The sequence below is a fragment of the Pseudochaenichthys georgianus genome, chromosome 8, assembly GCF_902827115.2.
Source record: "Pseudochaenichthys georgianus chromosome 8, fPseGeo1.2, whole genome shotgun sequence".
Lineage (NCBI taxonomy): Eukaryota > Metazoa > Chordata > Actinopteri > Perciformes > Channichthyidae > Pseudochaenichthys > Pseudochaenichthys georgianus.
Genome location: NC_047510.2, coordinates 5,374,368 through 5,395,136, shown reverse-complemented (window position 1 = coordinate 5,395,136; position 20,769 = coordinate 5,374,368). Strand labels below are relative to the sequence as shown.

General features: G+C 39.9%; 1 protein-coding gene across 1 annotated transcript in view; it reads left to right on the top strand.

Moving 5' to 3' along the window:
* Positions 1–20,769, top strand: part of LOC117451129 (syntaxin-1B) — an 82,087-nt gene that overhangs the window by 41,770 nt on the left and 19,548 nt on the right. Inside the window, exons 2-4 of the mRNA XM_034089251.2 lie at positions 797–871; positions 1,209–1,308; positions 5,352–5,426. Of these exons, the coding sequence (XP_033945142.1) occupies positions 797–871; positions 1,209–1,308; positions 5,352–5,426 (250 nt within the window). The remainder of the gene's footprint in view (positions 1–796; positions 872–1,208; positions 1,309–5,351; positions 5,427–20,769) is intronic.

Here is a 20,769-nt window from a genome sequence, read left to right as displayed (position 1 = left end):
TGCTCTGATATCAAGCAACGGAAAGCTGTTTTATTGCTTATGAATTATCAGAACATTTCAAAGGGGACACAGACACATTGGATTAACCTATGGATTAATTACAGCATCGTTTTTATCGTTTTAATGCCATCGAAGACCAGTTTAGATCAGACAAAGACGAAGGTAAGCCATGATAGCGTGCACCTAGCGCCACTTGTTTTGATGTACGTTTTTGTTGATAACGTCACAAGTTTGTATCTTTCAGTGTTGAGGTGGGCACCGTTAGATTCTGTGTCTCCTTGCGATCATAAACAATGTGTTGGATGTGCACCTAGGATAAGTAATAAGGGAGCTAGGAGTGATTATCGGTGCAGTAATAGGTTAGCATTTTTCGCTCAGGGGTCATTTAGATGCTTCTTATGAGACTTGTGTTTTGTTTTGGTAAAAATGGTTTGTATCGTCAGTTAGCTGAGATTATTACCGTTAATCTGGTATTACACATTAATAGGTTCTTAAATATTAAGATCCCCTGAGACACAGTGTCGTGAACAAAAAACAAAAAGTCCCGCCGAGGGAGTCCTTGGGGCTTAACAGGTTTTAACTTCTGTACTGTATGTTACGGTCTGAAACATGACTCAGCTTTACTTTATTCATGTTTTTCCTGTGTCTAAAACATGACTCATGGAAATAATAACTTGTGTAGCCTACCTCCTGTGTGTCTGAAATGTGAACTAGCGCTTCATAATCCTTGTACATCCATGTGTCTGAAACATGAATCAGCTTAATATTAACGAGTGTATTTCCTGTGGGTCTGCAGGCTAAGGACAGCGATGATGATGAGGAAGTGGTGCAGGTCGACAGGGACCATTTCATGGATGAGTTCTTCGAACAGGTGAGACATACACACACCTTTTATTTTGGCCTTTTAATTTCAAAGTGTCAGCTTTTGTCTGTTTAAATGCAAATGGAATTTTTAACCTCAGCTTCTGTAGAGAGTGTAATACAGTGTTTGTGTGTGTGTGTGTGTGTGTGTGTGTGTGTGTGTGTGTGTGTGTGTGTGTGTGTGTGTGTGTGTGTGTGTGTGTGTGTGTGTGTGTGTGTGTGTGTGTGTGTGTGTGTGTGTGTGTGTGTGTGTGTGTGTGTGTGTGTGTGTGTGTGTGTGTGTGTGTGTGTGTGTGTGTGTGTGTGTGTGTGTGTGTGTGTGTGTGTGTGTGTGTGTGTGTGTGCAGGTGGAGGAGATCAGAGGCTGTATAGAAAAGCTGTCAGAGGATGTGGAGCAGGTCAAGAAGCAGCACAGCGCCATCCTGGCCGCCCCCAACCCTGACGAGAGTAAGACGCACCTGCATGCTCACTCTTTTACTCATACACTCAGAAAAAAGGGAAATTACTAAAACACTCAGCTCCAAAACATCACGTGTCTGCTCTGAAATATCATCTACACAAGCTGCCATTGATGCAGAAATACATAGAGCTATTATAATAAACACTATACTTTTGATAAAATGTTCCAAATATTTCCTTAAAATATTGGGACTCCTTTTCTATACATGCTTTTAACTTGGAATTGTTGGCGCCTTTATTCTAAAAATGTTTTATATTCTGATTTATTCCTCAAAATATTCCTTGAATATTCAAACTATTATCTTAGTTATGCTTTAAATAAAACATTTAAAAATACTATTTTCACAATATTGAGACTTTTTCCAATAGTTCAAGCTTTTATCTTGAGATTATCTACAATCTTTTAGCTTCAGATACTAACAAAAGAAAAAATACAAAAAAGAAAAAACCTAGAAGCAACCCCCCCACCCCAAGGCCACATGGACCCATATTTAACAATATAAATGTTTATTGTAGCATTTTCTGGATTGATCTGGCAGCACTGGAATATCCCCAGCTCCATATGATTCAATGAATATATTTGTGTTGGTTCATGGAGCTGTTGCAGCAGAGTGTAGATGTTGCAGCTTGCAGTCGCCCTCATGACTCAGCAGTAATGTCAGTAGGCTAATATGTAAAGGTCAGGTTTCACCGGAGAGCCTTTGCTGTCTGGCATTATCGTTTTTATTAATTTAACCCTTTATATATGTATATTATTTGAATATCATATTTAATCCTTTATTTCAACTAACCGTTATCTCTAATCCAGAATAATCATCTGGAGTAAAGGATCTGTATTTCATATAATAATCCACCTTCTCATTTTATTGTGGGATTTTCGACTTTCTCACAATAAGCAGGTTTTTTTAAATAAAATATTCTGAACTTTATTCTCAAAATATTAAGCATTTTTCTCAAAAGGTTACAACTTCTAAATCATAATATTACAATTCTTTTAATCAAAATATTTAAAAAAAAATGTCCCCCAAAACATTCCGGAATGCTCCGTCCCCTTTTTCTCAAAATAATTAAAAATGTTTATTTATGTGAAATATATGAGTCCTAGTCTTCCAAACACATGGTTTGTAAGAATGCATAAATATATAATTCCACAAGGGGCGGCTACTGAATATGCTTGGCTTTAAAAGCTCACTTGTATTTTATCGGTAATTTGAATATAAATTCATTTTATTAAAAAAATATATGATTTCCACTGTCAGTGAAAAGGCTTTGAAGCAGCATTTATTTTGGAAAATAAAATGAGCAGAAAACATAAACTGATCAATAAATAAATCAAAGTAAAAAGATGTTTCTGGGTAAACAATAACCTTGTAATGTTGTGCAGCTCTGTGTCAACACCATTTTGTTTCATTTATTTCAGTTTTCTGTTACTTCGGCATGTTGGTGTTTTCAGTTGTTGCATGACAAATGATGATTTTTTTTCTTTTTCTGTTTCCACCCTTCTAAAATATATGTGTCCCTTCTTGATTTCCCCATCCATTCCCCATTTAATTCCTTTATACCTCCCTGTTGATACCCCCCCCCCCCCCCCCCTGTGTTGTTGCATGCAGCTGTGAAGTCTCGTCTGCAGTATTTAAAGTGCATGCAGTGACCCTGAGAGGATGGGAGGTAAACCTCAGGGGACATGTGAGTGACATCTGCCTGTAACTACTCTTCTTCTACTCTTTCTTTACATGTAGCATCCAATTTATAAAGGATGTTTTCAATTTCTATTTTATTCATCCTCTGAGCGCAATACACGCCTGGTTTGAAAGCATACAAAAAAACATGTACAAAATAATAAATATTCTTTAAAAACCCATTCCTGGTGATATTATCTATCTATTATCTTAACTTCTACTTGATTGTTGTCTTAATCAAATCAGAACAGATTTTAATTTGATAGCCCAATGTCACAAAACCCATTTGTATCAGTAGAGGAAAAAAGATTACAGATTTAAAAAAAAAAAACACAAACTACAAAATTAAATGTAACAAAAATAATAAATAGAGTAAAAATAAAAATAAAATAAAATAGAACACAAATATGTATGGCAACAGATTGTTTAATATGTTCTTTTATTGTGAAGATATTGGCAGGAAGTTCCATTGACAGCAGTTTAACAGTAATGAAACTTAGATGTATCCATCATTTGAAAAATGTATATCCTAATCATTCAATGATAAATATATCCAGGCTAAATAGAACATTTAAATATTTTATATAGAACAATTCTCAAGAGTTAAAATACAAATGTCTCTAGAATTTTTAAAACAACATTTATTCAAAGTTGAAATACTGATTTTATTTTAATTTTGATAAAGATAGTAGTAGTTATAGTTTAATACAAATTTGATTCTTCAGTTAGATGAAAAATAAATCTGATTTGATGAGAAATTAAGCAAAATGCAATGAAGTGAAATGCGTCCCATAATACCGTGCCTTCAAAGTGAGATATTTGAACACAGAAACACTCTCTCTCCCTCTTCTTCCCTCTGGTGAAAACACGTCGCTTTATCTCTTCTTCTTCTTCTTCTTCTCCCCCTGATTTCTGGGTCAGCGCTCTCCGCCTCACAACACGCCTGAATAATGCAGGATTGGAGTTGTAGTGAGAGGAGGAGTACAGATGTAGCTCTGCTTCTGAAACCGCAGCCATTCATAAAGGCTTGAGTGTGTGTGTGCGTGTGTCCGATTGTGTGTGTGATCATTATCTGCCTCGTTAACACTCATTCATTAAAGAAGACGTTCCACCAATCAAATCTTAACCTGCTGCTGTGAGTTTGATTAAACACAATTTAAATATTTCCAAAAAAGAGTAAGGAGGAAAGACATATGCTAGCAAAATACTACAAAATAAAAGCTGGTGAGAACATTTTTCAAAGTAAAAGCCCGCCAGTGACAGAAGGGGTTGTGCTGAATTTTAAGTTATTTCAGTGTAAGTAAAGAAGTATCAGTCAAATTAACATTTGTTTCTAAAGTAAAAATAGTGCTTATTCAGAATGGTGCATTTGGAAGTGTTTTATTTCATATTCTTGTTCAGTTTTCATCGGAATACCAACCAGCCAGTTCTAAATTCAGCTATTGTTGTTTATTCGCACTGCTGCATATCATATCTTTTTTAAGTAAAAAAAAATTAAAACGCATTGTTTTTTCTTTGTTGAACAAGGTTAACAAATTAATAAAAACGTGGTTAAAAAAATGACATTTGTAAAAAAACAACATTTCCACTTTCTGTGGAAACGTGTCCCAATGGTTTCATTGCTATTTTCTTCCGCATCAGGTTAGAGCTTGAGCCTCTCGTGCTAATAGAGCGGAGGAGGCGGTCAGACAGAGAGCGGGGGGGGGGGGGGGGGGGGGGCACTGCAGCGCTCGTAAATCTGACTGCTGCAGCACACACACACACACACACACACACACACACACACACACACACACACACACACACACACACACACACACACACACACCACACACACACATGTGATGTTACTGTTTCTGCACACACACCATCAACCACCTTCTTCTTCTTCTTCTTCTTCTTCTTCTTCTTCTTCTTCTTCTTCTTCTTCTTCTTCTTCTTCTTCTTCTTCTTCTTCTTCTTCTTCTTCTTCTTCTCGACAGACAGACAGACAGACAGACAGACAGACAGACAGAGTTACGCAAGTGGAGATCTAAATCAAAATCAAAATAACTAAATCAAAATGGTAGAGACTCTTAAAGGTACAGTTCAAAATAATAACTGCATTATACTTAATATTATAATATAAATATATAATATATTATTTTAAATATAACATTAATAAATATTATGATATTATTGTAAAAAAGACATTCATAATAACACTGAATATTATGATCATAACAATCATTATAATATTAGCAGACATGCAGCACAAACTGCATTACAATAAGAGAACGTTTGTTACTATAAGCCAAGGGGACTTTTATTGTGAAAGGATAATTATTTAAATCTTTTATTTTGTGTTTGCAGAGACCAAGCAGGAGCTGGAGGACCTCACAGCTGACATCAAGAAGACAGCCAATAAAGTTCGCTCAAAATTAAAAGGTATGAAACATCCGGAAACATTTCTTTTTTTGTAATACAGTTATACCGACTTTGTGTGCAGCTGATGAGTATAAACTGTCCGGAAGAGGCCGGGATCTTAGTTTAGTTAGTTTGTGCATATTTCAATCAGATCTGGGTGTTCTTCAGTGTTAACAGCACGAGTCACATGTACTCAAACATCAGATACAGTTCTGAGTTTGTGCAACACAACATTTATTGTAGACACAGTTAAATATCCATTTACACGTTATTCCAACACTCTCACTCCCTAAGCGTCCAATAGTGACGTTTGGTCAGTGTCCGTGGCGTCCAATTGTGACGCTCCTAGGCTCCTTCAGCGTCATAAAGGGACGCAAATAGCTTTCAACTGATTGCAATGTATTCCCATCTGCGTCGGGATTTGACGCTCATGGAAGCACGGCATTCGTTTATGCCGGCTGCCCTTAAAGGCAATGTGAGCGTCCATTCCCATTGGATTACGGAGAATTGTACACCCGGAAGTAAGTATTCCTCTTACTGTCGATTGATTTTACAGTGATATCTGCACTACTCATCGACTAAAAAACACCAGATTATCCTTGTTAATTACACAACATTGATTGGTTTAAATTGTGTGCAATGCTTTTGTATTTTTCCCCTTCGATTCGGAGAAACAAATATTTTTTCTGAGTAAAGGATGGCAGAAGACACTACACTACCCAGAATCCCCAGCTATCGTTTGGACTACACCATGTGCTCTGTTTGACAAACCCCGTTTTTTTTCACCGTTCATTCCGATGGCTGGCGTCTATGTCACATGATCTTCAAATTTCTACCTGCAGAAAGAGAAAACATGGCCGAAATTCGTTTTATTCTCGGTAGAAAATGCCTATTTTAAAGTTAGTTTGGCCATTAAAATGAGTTTTGATGTCATTTGATGCGAGAAATATGAGTTGTTATTTCATATTATGTGTGCAGTGGATGTACATGATCTTTAGTTTGCTAGTTATTACGAAGATTACTTCAGGAAATCGCGACGTTTTCATTGTTACCAAGGTGGTTGCTAGGGACGCTGCTATCGATATTATTTCTGTTATGTTGTGTAACTGTTTAATGGTGTTATCTTTATTGCTACCCCCTTCCCCGTCAATGTATAGTGTTGGTCCACAGCCTAAACATATTAGTTTAACAAAATCCGCATCTAAAGATAGCCTACGTTATTTTCCCCTGTGCAATTCCAGTCTCACATCTCACATCACATCGTCATTAACAAATACCAGAAACAGACCGAAAACAATTTAATCCGAGTGTGCTTGCTTTTCTCTTTGAAAGTCATCACATAACGGCATTGTAATACACGGTTCGGCTGCATTACATATTACATATCTGCCGTAGTTCTGTATTTATAGAGCCCTGATGAGAAGACAAACATGAGGAACTGAAAACGTGACGTGGATCATAAATATATCAGCCATTAAACAACATCTTACATTTCTTTTCACACAATACGTCTCCTTGCAGTATCAACACTAATTCGGCTCACTTTTATATTTGATCCAATTGGTAGATAGGCTGTATTTACACCATAAAGGTGCACAGCTGATATAAAGGGACACCTGGTGGTTAAAGCATGTTATTGAATTTAATTATTTTATTATTAGATATTAATACGATCCCTATAAAGTATATTCATTACTCGTTATTCTCTACTAATAGTTAATTAAAGACTGTATGTAATGACTATTTTGCACATCCCTTTCAAGATTTCATGATTTTCTAAGGTTTATTGACATATCATATAGGCCTACACAACTGTGGTGTAGTTCTGCACTGAATGAAAAACTTGGGTTGCAGGTTCCTCAATAGTGCACAAGACATCTATCAATATGTGTGCATACCTCCAGCAATGTTAACTATGTTGAAGCACTTATTTTAACTGATATTATACATAATGTATTATACTCTTATAAGATGTATGTAGATATTTCATCTCCGGCCTTGTCAGGTATTGAACAATCAATAAATAAAGAACACAGAATTGTTGAATATAAAACACAGAATTTGTGTGATTATACTAAATGATTTTCAAATAAACACCACTGCATATTTAACTGTTACACATGCTGATGTAACGCAAATGTTCCAACTTGGGATCAATAAAGTATATCTTATCTTAAGCTGATCGATGGCTACTGCCATATTTGCACAATGTGCCTCTGAACCTTGACAAGTGCATGTTTCAAGCTTATCAATTAATGTAATGTAATGTAATGTTATCAATTAACAACAGGAGGGGTCACAAACATAAGTCCAGCTGTTAAATAAAGCTCTTCTGACCTTAGCTGGCATGTGGGTATATATAGTAATACTGCCCATAATGGGCACAAGCAATTTTCACCCATTTATTAATTATATGTTTTAAATGTGAGTGTTTCCTTTCCCCTAAACCTCCAGGGATGTACACAGTTTAATACTGGCAACTTCTTATGATGGGAAATACGAAAACGTCTTTTAAAACTACAACTCCCAGTAGAGACGTGCCATAGATAGAGAGCATGTTGCGAAACAGAATAGCCAGCATGTGTAGTTCTGGGGACGGGGTGGGGGAGGGGGGGGACGCGGTGGACCCGTTCAAATCCAGTTTTGGACAGTCTGCCGTGGTTCCATTCCATTTCAAGTGCTGTTCGAGGCTCGGCTTAACCCTCGGAGCACACTCTCCAATCACAGAGCTTGAGGACTATCACGGGGTTTGTCAAGAGCACATGGTGTAGTCCAAACGATAGCTGGGGATTCTGGGTAGTGTAGCGTCTTCTGCCATCCTTTACTCCTGGGAATGGACTCTCACATTACCTTTAAGGGCAGCCGACATAAACGAATGCCGTGCTTCCATGAGCGTCAAATCCCGACGCAGATGGGAATACATTGCAATCAGTTGAAAGCTATTTGCGTCTCTTTATGACGCTGAAGGAGCCTAGGAGCGTCACAATTGGACGCCACGGACACTGACCAAACGTCGCTATTGGACGCTTAGGGAGTGAGAGTGTGAGTTGGTTATTCATGTATATTTAGTAGGGGGTCCTTGAGCTGTAAAACATTGCAGACCCTTGTCTTTAGCCCCAGAGTTGAACCCTTGTATGGTATTCGGGTCTGTGGGACCTTAGCTAAAGAAAGATGATATGATACATTCTCTTTTCAAACCCACACTCAATGCCCTTGGCTCATTTTCTGTGAAGAACATATATAAGAACATGACAACAATGACCACCCACTGTACCCCCCCCCCCCCTACACATTTACATTACATACAGGGTGTTAACAAAAGTGTGGACATTGTAGGTCCTGTGCACCTGTCTGGGCCTTCTGTGTGTGTGTGTGTGTGTGTGTGTGTGTGTGTGTGTGTGTGTGTGTGTGTGTGTGTGTGTGTGTGTGTGTGTGTGTGTGTGTGTGTGTGTGTGTGTGTGTGTGCGTGCGTGCGTGCGTGCGTGTGTGTGTGTGCGTGCGTGCGTGCGCGCGTGCGTGCGTGCGTGCGTGCGTGCGTGTCAGGGTGGTTTGATGTCACTCGTCTCTTATATGTGTCTAGTCTGTGTAGTCTGCGGTAAAATATATACATCAAATATTATATATGATCTAGTTTAGATATGTATAGTTTTTTTATATATATATATTCATTAATATCTTTGCATTTAATATATTATAATTTATTTATTATTTTATATTCCATGTGTATTAAAAATATTGTATCATATTGTTAATGAAATATATTTCATTTTTATTGAAATATATACATAACATATGCAAAAACAGAAGTATAAAAAAATATATATATTGTTAATATTATCAAATACATTTTTTTTCCTAAAAAAAAAAAAAAGTTGAATTTATAAAATAAAATAAAAAATAAAATGTAATTTATTCAAATTAACATTTTAATGTATTTGTTGTCACTATCAATCTATAATATGATATCATTAATGTAATAATGTGCCATGAAACCGTGATTAATATTGGAAAGAATAACAACCATATCGTCCCTGAGTCCAAATAAAACACATTAAGCACACTCAGTTAAATCCACTGTGTACAAATGCATCCATTCATCTCACTGTGCTGTGTGTAAATGAAGCCTGTGGTGCATTCATGTGCTCATAAGAGGTCTGAGGTTCTCACTCTCTAAGAAGACATTCATTAACTGTGTGATGTTCGAGTTCAATTCCAGCTTTTAGAGAAGTGAAGGTGAGGTTAGTGTTGGTGAGCGGTCACACAGCACAGATGGACTCAGGGTAGAGCCAGAGATCCCAGAGGATTGTGGGTAACGTGGCTCGCTGCTGGCATGCTCTACTGCTAACACACACAAACACACACTGTGTATTTATGCATGCAGAAACACACAGTCAACGTCCTGATTTAAGTCTGCATGGCATGAGAGGGGGAGGGGAGTGTGTGTGTGTGTGTGTGTGTGTGTGTGTGTGTGTGTGTGTGTGTGTGTGTGTGTGTGTGTGTGTGTGTGTGTGTGTGTGTGTGTGTGTGTGTGTGTGTGTGTGTGTGTGTGTGTGTGTGTGTGTGTGTGTGTGTGTGTGTGTGTGTGTGTGTGTGTGTGTGTGTGTGTGTGTTTGTGTGAGACTTTTGTGTTTCTGCCCCTGCCATTCCCGCACAAGGTTGCAACAATGTTGATAAATTCAACCACGGACACCTGTCTGCTCTCACATTCCCGCATTATGTTTTGCGGGAACCAATCTTTATTTTGTTCACACTCTATCCAAGCTGCACATTTGGGTCAAGACACAATAAATAAAGCGTTGCCAGTTTGGGTCCTTATCACAACTGATCAAGATGGCCAAAAGATTCTCTGCTCAGAGGGCCTTGCAAATGATTCTGGAAGACAGAGAACCATTTGATGATGATGTAGGAAGAGGAAGAGGTTCCAGAATGTGAGGATCACATTTCTGAGCATTCGGAGTCTGAGGATGAGATTGAGCATCAGCTAGATACAACACAAAGAGGAGCCAAAGGACCAGCCACTACTAAACAAGCAGCACTTTAGTTCATTCATGTGATCTAACAAATGTAAAAGGGTAAAAATATTAACCATATATGCTGTTTATATTGCTTGTAATTGAGATGAAGTACACATCTGTTGAGTATTATAAACATAAAAGAGTTTGATTGTGTTGAATTGAAGCCCAAAAAGGCAGCGGGTCCACCAGACCCACGAACACTGGCTGAGTAACACAAATATAAACACCGATACAAGGGTTACATCTTCATGGTGCTTTCCTTTCCTCGGGAACTCTGACATTATTTGCATTAAGCTGTATTAGAGGATTTACGGTATTCAGTGGCGACCTTCAGCAGCAGCAGGAGACGGAAATATTCAGAGACAGTGGTGGTGATTTATCAAGCTTTAATCATTGGGACAGCCTCACACACACACACACACACACCGCACACACACAGTGTCAGTTCGTTCTGAAGGTTCAAGGGCATCACTGCTTTAATGTGAATAGCCAGAGGTTTGCACACACACACACACACACACACACACACACACACACACACACACACACACACACACACACACACACATAGACACACACACACACACACACACACACACACACACACACACACACACACACACACACACACACANTCATACCCCTGTTACTAAAGTGCTGATTCTGGGTCTGGCCCTTTAAATGGAACCAAGCTTCTTCTGGCCACGCCCCTTTGGAGCGTGCAGGCAAGCTGTGAGCTCTGTGAAGAGAAGGCTCTCTACGGGCAGTAACTCAGCTAAATGCTGCCGTGATTAAATTATTTCTGGAACAGTATTGGGATCAAACGCTTTCTCTCTCGCAGGTTCACCACAAGGACAGTACCTTTTATATCCTGCTTCTTTACACATATTCTCTCCAGTACAGCGTTAGCTCTGAGTGTTAGCGATGCTTGCTAATGTAAACATAGACCATATTACTTCCAAAACACGTCGCGCATTGTTTTCTGATACAGCATATAGCTTCACATGTTCTTTATTCAGTGTTTACCGCTAGAACAGTGCCATGATGTATTATATACAGAGATGGGGTCGTTACTCAAAAAGAGTAATATATTACTTATTACTTTAAAAAACAGTAATATATTACTTTACTCGTTACTTTACTTGCAGGGCCGCCCCTCCCTACAGGCAGATCACGCAGACTGCGGAGGGTGCTTCATTTTGCGGAGGGAGCCTCATCTGGGACCTCATTTATAACGCCTTGCGTAGGATTCACGTGGGAAGGTTGCTTACGTATTACAAAGCAAAAAAATAGGTACAGACATTTTCCGACATTTTCCGATTCACAAAACATTGCGTCGCTGGGCTCCGCTCGAAATAGGATTCAGGGCGGAAGTCGAATAGTCCATTTAGCTTCGGAACCTTCCTAACGGAGTGAAATTACCCGGAAGCGTATACTTGCCAACCTTGAGACCTCCGAAATCGGGAGGATTTCAAAACCACCGCGGGAGGGGGGGGGGGGGGGGGGGGGCTGCTTGTGGATCGCCGGAGCTGTATTGGATTAACATTAATAATAATAATAATAGATTTAATTTGTTAGCGCTTTCACAGGTGCTCAAAGACGCTTTATAGATATAGTGAAGGGAAAAGAAAAGGACACATTAACATTAACTAACATGCTTATTGTAGTTGTAAGTAGTGCTGCGTACCTGGACTCACATTCAGGTTCAGGTCCGGACTCAAGTCCAGAGGTTCAGGTTCAGGTCCGGACTTATAAGTCCGGACCTGAACCCATGGCTTGTGTCAAGTTGTGTGAGTAACTAAAGTGAATTTATTGTGAGCTAATTATCAATTGAAAATAAACTCATAATCAACTCAAATTCAAACTCGTCAGGTTTATTGTTCTCCCTTCCAACTTGTGTCTACATTTCTCTACAAAGTACAAATGTAAAAAAAACACTTTTTGCCACTTAGTCTACAAATGACTTATGACAGCAACTACAGTGAACTACTACAAAGTTCAAACATGTATTTCATTTACCAAACTAAAGTAACCAAACAGTCCCTGAGCTGACTGAGCCTAAATCCCTAAAACTTTGCTGAAAGGTAGAGTGTAGAGTAGACTATACGCATTACACTGTTACACACCTACTATACAGTATACACTGTAGTGACTGTACAGTCAGAGTGTATATGTACTGTCTGTACACCATGTCTTTTCTACAACTCTACATGTGTACATTATACAGTACATACTACATACATAGTGATGTACATCCTGTTAGAAATTAAAATCAATGTTGATATGGCGTAATTTTGAATTAAATACACTATTTAATTTAAATCAGTTTTATTCTGAAAAAACCGGAAGTTCACACTATTAACTGAAAAGTCTTCACTTCCGGTTAGCATTAGCATGTGGCGAAATGCTACGTTTTCAAACCGTGAGTCGAAGGTGAAATGACATGTGATGTTGTACACTGAGCACACTGGGATTAGCACTCATTTATTGACGCTGAATAACGTTTATCAGGGAATGTTTAAATAACCACAGACACCAGAATATACGTAAGTGCTAGTTTTTTTGCGAGTCCAAGTACCGGTTCCTGACGTTCCGGTTTTAACCGGACTTGAACCGAAACTTTTTACAAGTCCAGTACCGGTTCGGCGTACCGGTACGCAGCACTAGTTGTAAGTGCACTGCCTTGCGGCCTGTAGCACCATCCTTGATGGAGCATATGTGTGGGCTGGACCTGTATCTTCCTCACCCTCTCAGACTTTCAGTTGCGCGCGCTACTAAAGAGACGTGCTACCATGGAAACCAAACAATGGTGTAGCTGTAGTCCGAGTGGAAACAGTCCTGAGTAAATCTGATTTGGTCAGAAATTGGGAGAAATGCGGGAGAAATATGACCCCGGGAGAGGGCAATGAAATCGGGAGTCTCCCGCGGAAATCGGGAGGGTTGGCAAGTATGCCCGGAAGTCCCTCAGTGGCAGCCATAATAAGTGCCATTCTAATTCTCCAAATGAAAGGAAAGGAGGTTTCAAACGTCCTTTATAACCTCCTTTAGCTTAGGAACCACTGGACCTCCCTTGACGAAAGGAGAGGAGAAAATGCTGCCCCACAATGCATTGCAGCCGCAGCATTTGCCGTCACACAACAGTCGGCCGTTCACGGAAACAACCGATTATGACCGAGAAATGATATCATGAAAGTTACGGTGCTTATTAAGCATTTTAAAGCGTATGTGGTAAGTTGCCAAAGTGCTTTGTTTTGAACGTTCATCAGTATTATAATCAAACAGAAATATGAACGTTAGTTTTTACTGAAATGATCAAATAAAGTCAACATTTCACAGTCTTTACTGAGCTGTGTGGGGTTTGTTCAACTTTTAAAAGATGTTTGAATGGTGATATACACAGTGAGAGATGTTAAGGACTTACGTTTATAATAAATACATCTGTATTGATTTTAAGATATTTTCATAGTTCATACAATCATACGTATTGGGATCATTTGGATTAATGTCCTTTTTTATTTAAATTCCAACTTTGGTCATGAACAATATGTTTCTCTGTTGTCCCCGTTCATAAAGCAAAGCAGCAGCATCAGAGCACGGTGCAGAGTCTCTAGATGAGTTTACAGTAGTCCCTCGTTCTTATTAAACATCCATGTTGTAGTCCGCTGTATAGAAAACTGTGGTTTCCATAGTTTCCCCACAGCAGCAGACGCACATTTATGACGTCCGCTGGCGCATCATAAACACATCGGATAGTGAAAGTGCAGTCGATTCTCTAAAGTACCGCAGTCTCTTCTCCTAAATCCTTTTGAATTCTCCTATCCACTATTCCTTAACCCCGTGACGTTTCACTCAGAGGTCAAGGAATAGACGATAGGGTTAGACGTTAGCTTCACGTTAGCATGTTGTCTTTGCAGTGGCGTTTCTATCATACTTGCCAACCCTCCCGATTTTTGCGAGAGACTCCCGATTTCACTGCCCTCTCCCGGTTTCCTCCCGGGGTTATATTTCTCCCGCATTTCTCCAGATTTCTGACAAAATCAGATTTACTCAGGACTGTTTCCACTCGGACTGTAATACAGCTACACCATTGTTTGGTTTCCATGGTAGCGCGTCTCTTTAGCAGCGCGCGGAACTCAAAGTCTGAGAGGGTGAGGCAGATTGTCACAGAAAACTGAACAAGAATCGACAACACGACCCTCTGCTCACTCCTTTCCTGTAAAATACAGGTCCAGCCCACACATATGCTCCATCAAGGATTGTCCTACAGGCCGCAAGGCAGTGCACTTATCACTACAATAAGCATGTTAATGTTAATCTAATACAGCTCCGGCGATGTTCCACTAGCAAATCTCTATTACTTTTTTGTAAAAGTCCTCCTTATCTTCTTGTAGTTTCAAAAGTCTATCATAAATCTAATCGATACATTTATGATTTGAAAATGATAAAAGTAGGGTAGACATGTGGATATTATTCGGCTGAACAAAACGTGCATTTCTCTAACAGCTACGTTTCCCACAGATCTTATTTGGAGCTATTTTCTAAAATCCTATGGAGAAATCTCATTGATTTTTTGTGGAGGGAAGCCATGCGCAGTTTACTTCCTGGTTTTAGGACGTGTCTCTCGTCTGCTCTTCACACACCACACCTTTCGCGGCACACGTACTCACAGCCAATCAGCTCTGAATGATGTGAGATGACGTATGGTGGGGATGGCAGCTCTTTGCCCCTATGGTCATTATTTATTTGCCACACACATTAAATAGGACAATACTCTGAGCATGCGCAGTTTAGTTTTTACAGTCACCGTTCACTTGAAAAGGGAGGGGCATGATCGGTTTTTGTCCCACATGGCTCTAAGCAGCTCAATAGTCACACACTGTAGACACTAATTAGAAGAACACATACTAAAACAGCAATGTACAGACGAATAAAATGATTAAACATGATCTTAAAATATATTTTATATATTATTTTATCTTTTTTGCATTTTTTTGTAATAGTTATTTTTAATACTTTCTGCTGACACTAGGTGGGGCTGTGCCTTTCTTTGGACAAACTCAAAATAATGGGCATACCTCCACCCCTCGAAAGTTATCGCTGTTGACTCAGCCATGTTTATGCACTGCATGTGGACGCGTAAGTCGCGCAAATGTTACGTAAATATAAACCTGCGGCGGAAATCCTTCTTGTCTGTCAAAGGGAAAATCTAGTAATTATGTTAGTAGGCTAACTGTAGTGTGTGATACTGATTTTTGCTGAACGAAGTAACGCGTGTCGGGCAATGTTAGTAACTGTAGTGTGATTACTGAATTATAAAAGTAAAGTGTTACACCCAACTCTGATTATATATATATATATATATATATAACAACTTTACTCTAAGTCCTGTAGACATCCTGCTAAATACACAGACACACAGCTGAGGGAGGGGATTCAGCTAGCCGACTGTATATGGGGACGATAGGCGTTTTAGTAATGTCATCAAGTTCTCAGAAAATCTGGATCAGCTCCGTTGTACCCCCGTTTTTAGAGATGTGGGTAAGGAGTAAAGAGAGAGGGTTGTATTTTCTGACACTTTGGGAGTGTCCTTACACACATGGGATACATATGTATGTTTAAAAGACATCAAAAAGGGAATTTTGCATAATAGGTGACCTTTAACACCTGATAAAAGACGTGTTTTAAAGTGTAAACTTTCTTTGTGACTATAAACATTTCCAAAGTAGTGATGCCTCTCTCAAGTCATTTCATAATGTATTTTTTGTGTTTTAACAAATATGTATTGCGTTCCACAAACCCCGATGAAAAACAAAGAAAAATCATTTATATTTAACATTTCGAAAATACGTAGTTTTCTTAAAATTCACATGTGATGACAGACGATTTTAGCTTTACGAATTAATGCGAAACATTAACTTAATTTCTCAAGTGATACTGTAAGAGACTTTTAACACTATTATACGGTGGCCGACAGATGCAAACGTGTTACAACGGCTCAAAACATTTCCAATAGGAAAACGTGCTGCAGTTTAAAAATATATGCAAATATAAAAACACAAATGTGCCAAACACGTGCAAATAAAGAAACATCTTCAGCATCTTGACAACGCAGTGTTTACTAAAAGTGCTGCAAATGAAAAAAAACACTGCAAGAAGCTCAAAGCCAAAACGGGGACAGTAAAAAGTGCTGCACACAGCTGGGACCAGAGCGCTTGGTGATGTTCAGGGATTATAAATTGGCCAACTGTTAACGTCAATGATAACCTACCCATCAACAAAATGATTGGGTGATTCCTTCCAATATAATTGCAGATCTGCTGTAAGATAGCTAGCTTACGTAGCTTACCTTGTCATTTCCAGTATACTGACAAAACACTATTATGAAACATACTATAACTCTGCGACAGTTGACCAACTTTATAATCCCTGAGCGTCTGCAAAGCGCTCCGGTCCCAGTTGTGTGCGTCACTTTTAAGTATCCCCATTTCAATCTTGTTTTCAGCTTCTTGCAGCGTTCTGTATAGGCAGCATTGTGTATTTGAAGCGTTTCGTAAAATAGCTAAATGTTTTCTAAATTCTGCGTGTTTGTTGTCAGGTTGGTGAAGATGTTTCTTAATTTGCATGTGTTTTGGCATATTATCGTTTTTATATTTGCATCGTTTCTGAACCGGCAGCGCGTCTCTCCTAATGGGAGTGTTTTGTGCCATTGCAGTTCGTTTGCACCTGTCGGCCACCATATTCGCACCCTGACAGAAAAGCACAATGAATGTAATATTAAACATTTTTAATATACAGGTTTATCAAAAATTCACATGCGATAGCAGACGACACGTCTTTAGCTTTAGGCTTTAATGGGAAACATTAAGTAATTTTCACATTGCAGACTTTTGTTTGTGACAATAAAAATGTCCCTAAGAACAGACAGGTCATTTCGATGTTGTTTTGTTTTGATCACACCGCCTGCACTCGACACACACTCTACCATACTATATATTATGCTAGACTTCTTTTATATAATGTATTGATAAATAATTGTCACAATGGCTATCTGCTTTTAATTAAAGTATATTATTTTATTCATAGTTCCCCTACTAAAAAAAAAAACACACACACACAAACACCTACACACATGGACACATTTTGTTGCTTACTCACTCAGTTTTAATTTCACTGTCACAGAAAAACATCATATATCCATACAAATATAACACACACACACGCACCGTCAGTGCAGTGTGATATTGCTGAGTCACTGTTGAGCAGCTGGGCCATGAGCCAACATTAACACACGCATGCACACACACACACACACACACACACACACACACACACACACACACACATTATATAATCGTTCAGTTAATCTCATCACTTGCTGGAGACACAAAGAGACAGAACTGCAGCCACACACACACACACACACACACACACCTCGCTTCAACACCTTATACATTATAGGCTAATGGGCTGGAAATCCCGGAGCGGTTGACCAATCACAAAAGAGCCGGCCAGCTAACCAATCAGGGCAGACTGGGCTCTGGTTTCAGACAGAGGGTGAAAAGAGGTGCCGCAGCACAGGCAGTATGATAAAAATAAAGAGCTTTTGAACATTAAAGCATGGAAACATTTAACAGTAGAGACACAAAATACTGATATGAACCTGAACATTAGCATAATAGGGCCCCTTTATTTTTTCTTGTGCGCGTTTTAACAAAAGGTGGCATGTCAACAACTTTACTAACACAGTAAGCACAGCAAGTGCAACACCAGACATTTTAATTAAAAGATTGATTTTGAAGAGGACCCCGCTCCTGCATATGTATGAACTGTATGTGATCCTAGCTGCGACTCTCTGAGGACAGCAGCGTCCTTGTCCTGCTGACAGACACGTTCTCTGCAGACCAGAATATCCTCCCGTTATTAAACTGTGCCTCCTCGGTTTAATATAAAGTGTTGAAGCTCCAGTTGAGTGAAGTGGAGGGGATTAGACCAGTGGTTCTCAAACTTTTTCAATCATGTACCCCCTTTGAAAAATAAATTCAGCCAAGTACCCCCTGATCAGCGCAAAGACAATTTGTTAGGGAAAAAAGCCTATATAAAGAGGTACAGTGCAGCGCTGCACCGTCAGTGTCTGATTTATTAAAACATCAACCTTGTAACTGAGAAACACTTAAATGCTACATTTCAAATGTTTACAATCCATCACTAAATTCATGGCAAACCAATTTCAACATAATAACACTAAGACGACATTGAACTGATCTTTTTAATAATAAGTTGTACTTTGTCATTCTGACAGGTAGGCCACTGCAGTTATTACACTTCGCGTTTTGAAATTATGTGTAACTCTGTTCATATAAAACCCACACTGTTCAAACTTCGTTACTTTTCCTAAAATTGATATATTTATTTATTTAGGGGCGTGGAGAGAGAAAAATATATGAGCATTTTATGATCATGGGATTTTGACCCCTCATATAAACATATGCATAATGCTGCGCTATACTTTGCGGCCACACGCCAACAAGCAACGCTTATTGTTTGGGTCATTGATAAGCAGGCAGTCATATAATTAGCTAGAACTAGCTCGATCTGATAGATTTGGATATAAACGCGAGTGAAGACCGGACGAGAGAGAGAGATCAGAGATCAGATCAGCTGCTGCTGACGGAGAACACGCAGCTCTGCATGATCACAGCTCCCCCGCTGTGACGGACCGTTGAGCCGAGCAAAATACACTACGAGTTAGACCTAACACACTTAGCTAGCTTATCTACTCTGGAACTAGCTAAACTAGTTATAAATATATTTATTCTTTACTGTCGGGTCACTTATTACAGGATCAGCGAACTGCTGTCAGGAGAGGGAGAGGAAAAGAGAGCTCCCCGTTTATTTTTCCCATTTTATTATCCAGAATTTCTGTAAACATTTGAATAAAGTAGTTAATCTACCATTAGTAGTAGTTTGTTTAAATCCATTACTTATGTTTTTTTTTTCATGAACATAAAATAAATCTCACGTACCCCCTGCAGTACTCCAATGTACCCCTAGGGGACCGCGTACCCCCATTTGAGAACCACTGGATTAGGGGATGCTGATACAGAGGCTTTTTATCAGAAACTAAAACTGGAAAATAACCTATACATTAAGCATGTCATCTAAAAGACTGTGGTTTATTATTATTATTATTATTGTGAATACTGACTCACTATTATTATCCAAATCCTAAAAAAAACGTCGGTCTTTCGTTCGTTTTTGTGTTCGCTACTCCTTCTGCATACATTCAGCTACAGAAACTACTACTTTAAAGCTGTTATTGTAGTAATCACTGATTGACATAATTCACTCATGGAACTACGGGTTGGGGGTATTGTTCCGCACGGACACATATGTTGACTGTACCTACTGCGTGCCCTCCTTTCTTCTTCCCCTTCTCTTCCCGGGCTTCAAGCCGACAACATGTGTGTTTCTGATGCTCAATAAAGCTAACTTTGTACCTTCGATGCACCGCCTCTGTCTCCCGTCTCTCGGCACTACATTGGTGACCCTGACATAAGTCCCGTTTTTGGGAGACGTCTGTTTCGTTCGCACCGACTGAGCCTCGTTTCGCCCTCCGCGGAATGACCGATGACGACGCACGCTATTTCCACATTGTTTCGGCACTGGGAGACAGCAAGCCTTCCGACCACATGGAGACGATACACAACCTGCTAGGTACGGAAGAACCCGACTTCTTGTTCATGGGACTCTTTCTTCAGCCGCATGTCCTGACAGCGCTTGCTAACACGGCTAGTGTTGAGCCCCGCGCTTTAGCCGAAGGAGCTGACACTGTTTTCGGTAGTGGACAGGACGACCCTTTTGAGCTTTTTCTGGTGCCTGAGAGGAGGTTCGACCAAGTCTGGTCGACCTTGTGTGGACCATCTCGCTGTTTCACCACCTCAATGGTGGTTTCGGACGTCGCCCACGCTTTCAACGGCGCCTGGGTGGTGCACTTCTGGACCCCGTCTCCCCTCGCCTCGACAGTTTCGGACGTCGCCCACGCTTTCATCGGCGCCTGGGTTGTGCGCTTCGGGACCCTGTCCGGCCTCTTCTCTCGCCTCGGCAACAGCTTCGGACGTCGCCCACGCTTTCATCGGCGCCTGGGTGGCGCACTTCTGGGCCCTGCCTGGCCTCTCCTCTAACCGCGGCTCACAGTTCGGCTCATGGTTCGCCTAAACGGCGGCTTCGGACGTTGCCCCGTCTGACCCCGTCTGGCCTCTCCCCTGTCCACGGTTCCTTCCTCCTGGGGATACTGCTCCTGCCTCCCGGGGATACTGCTCTACTGCTCCTGCCCCTTTCGAAGGCCTGTT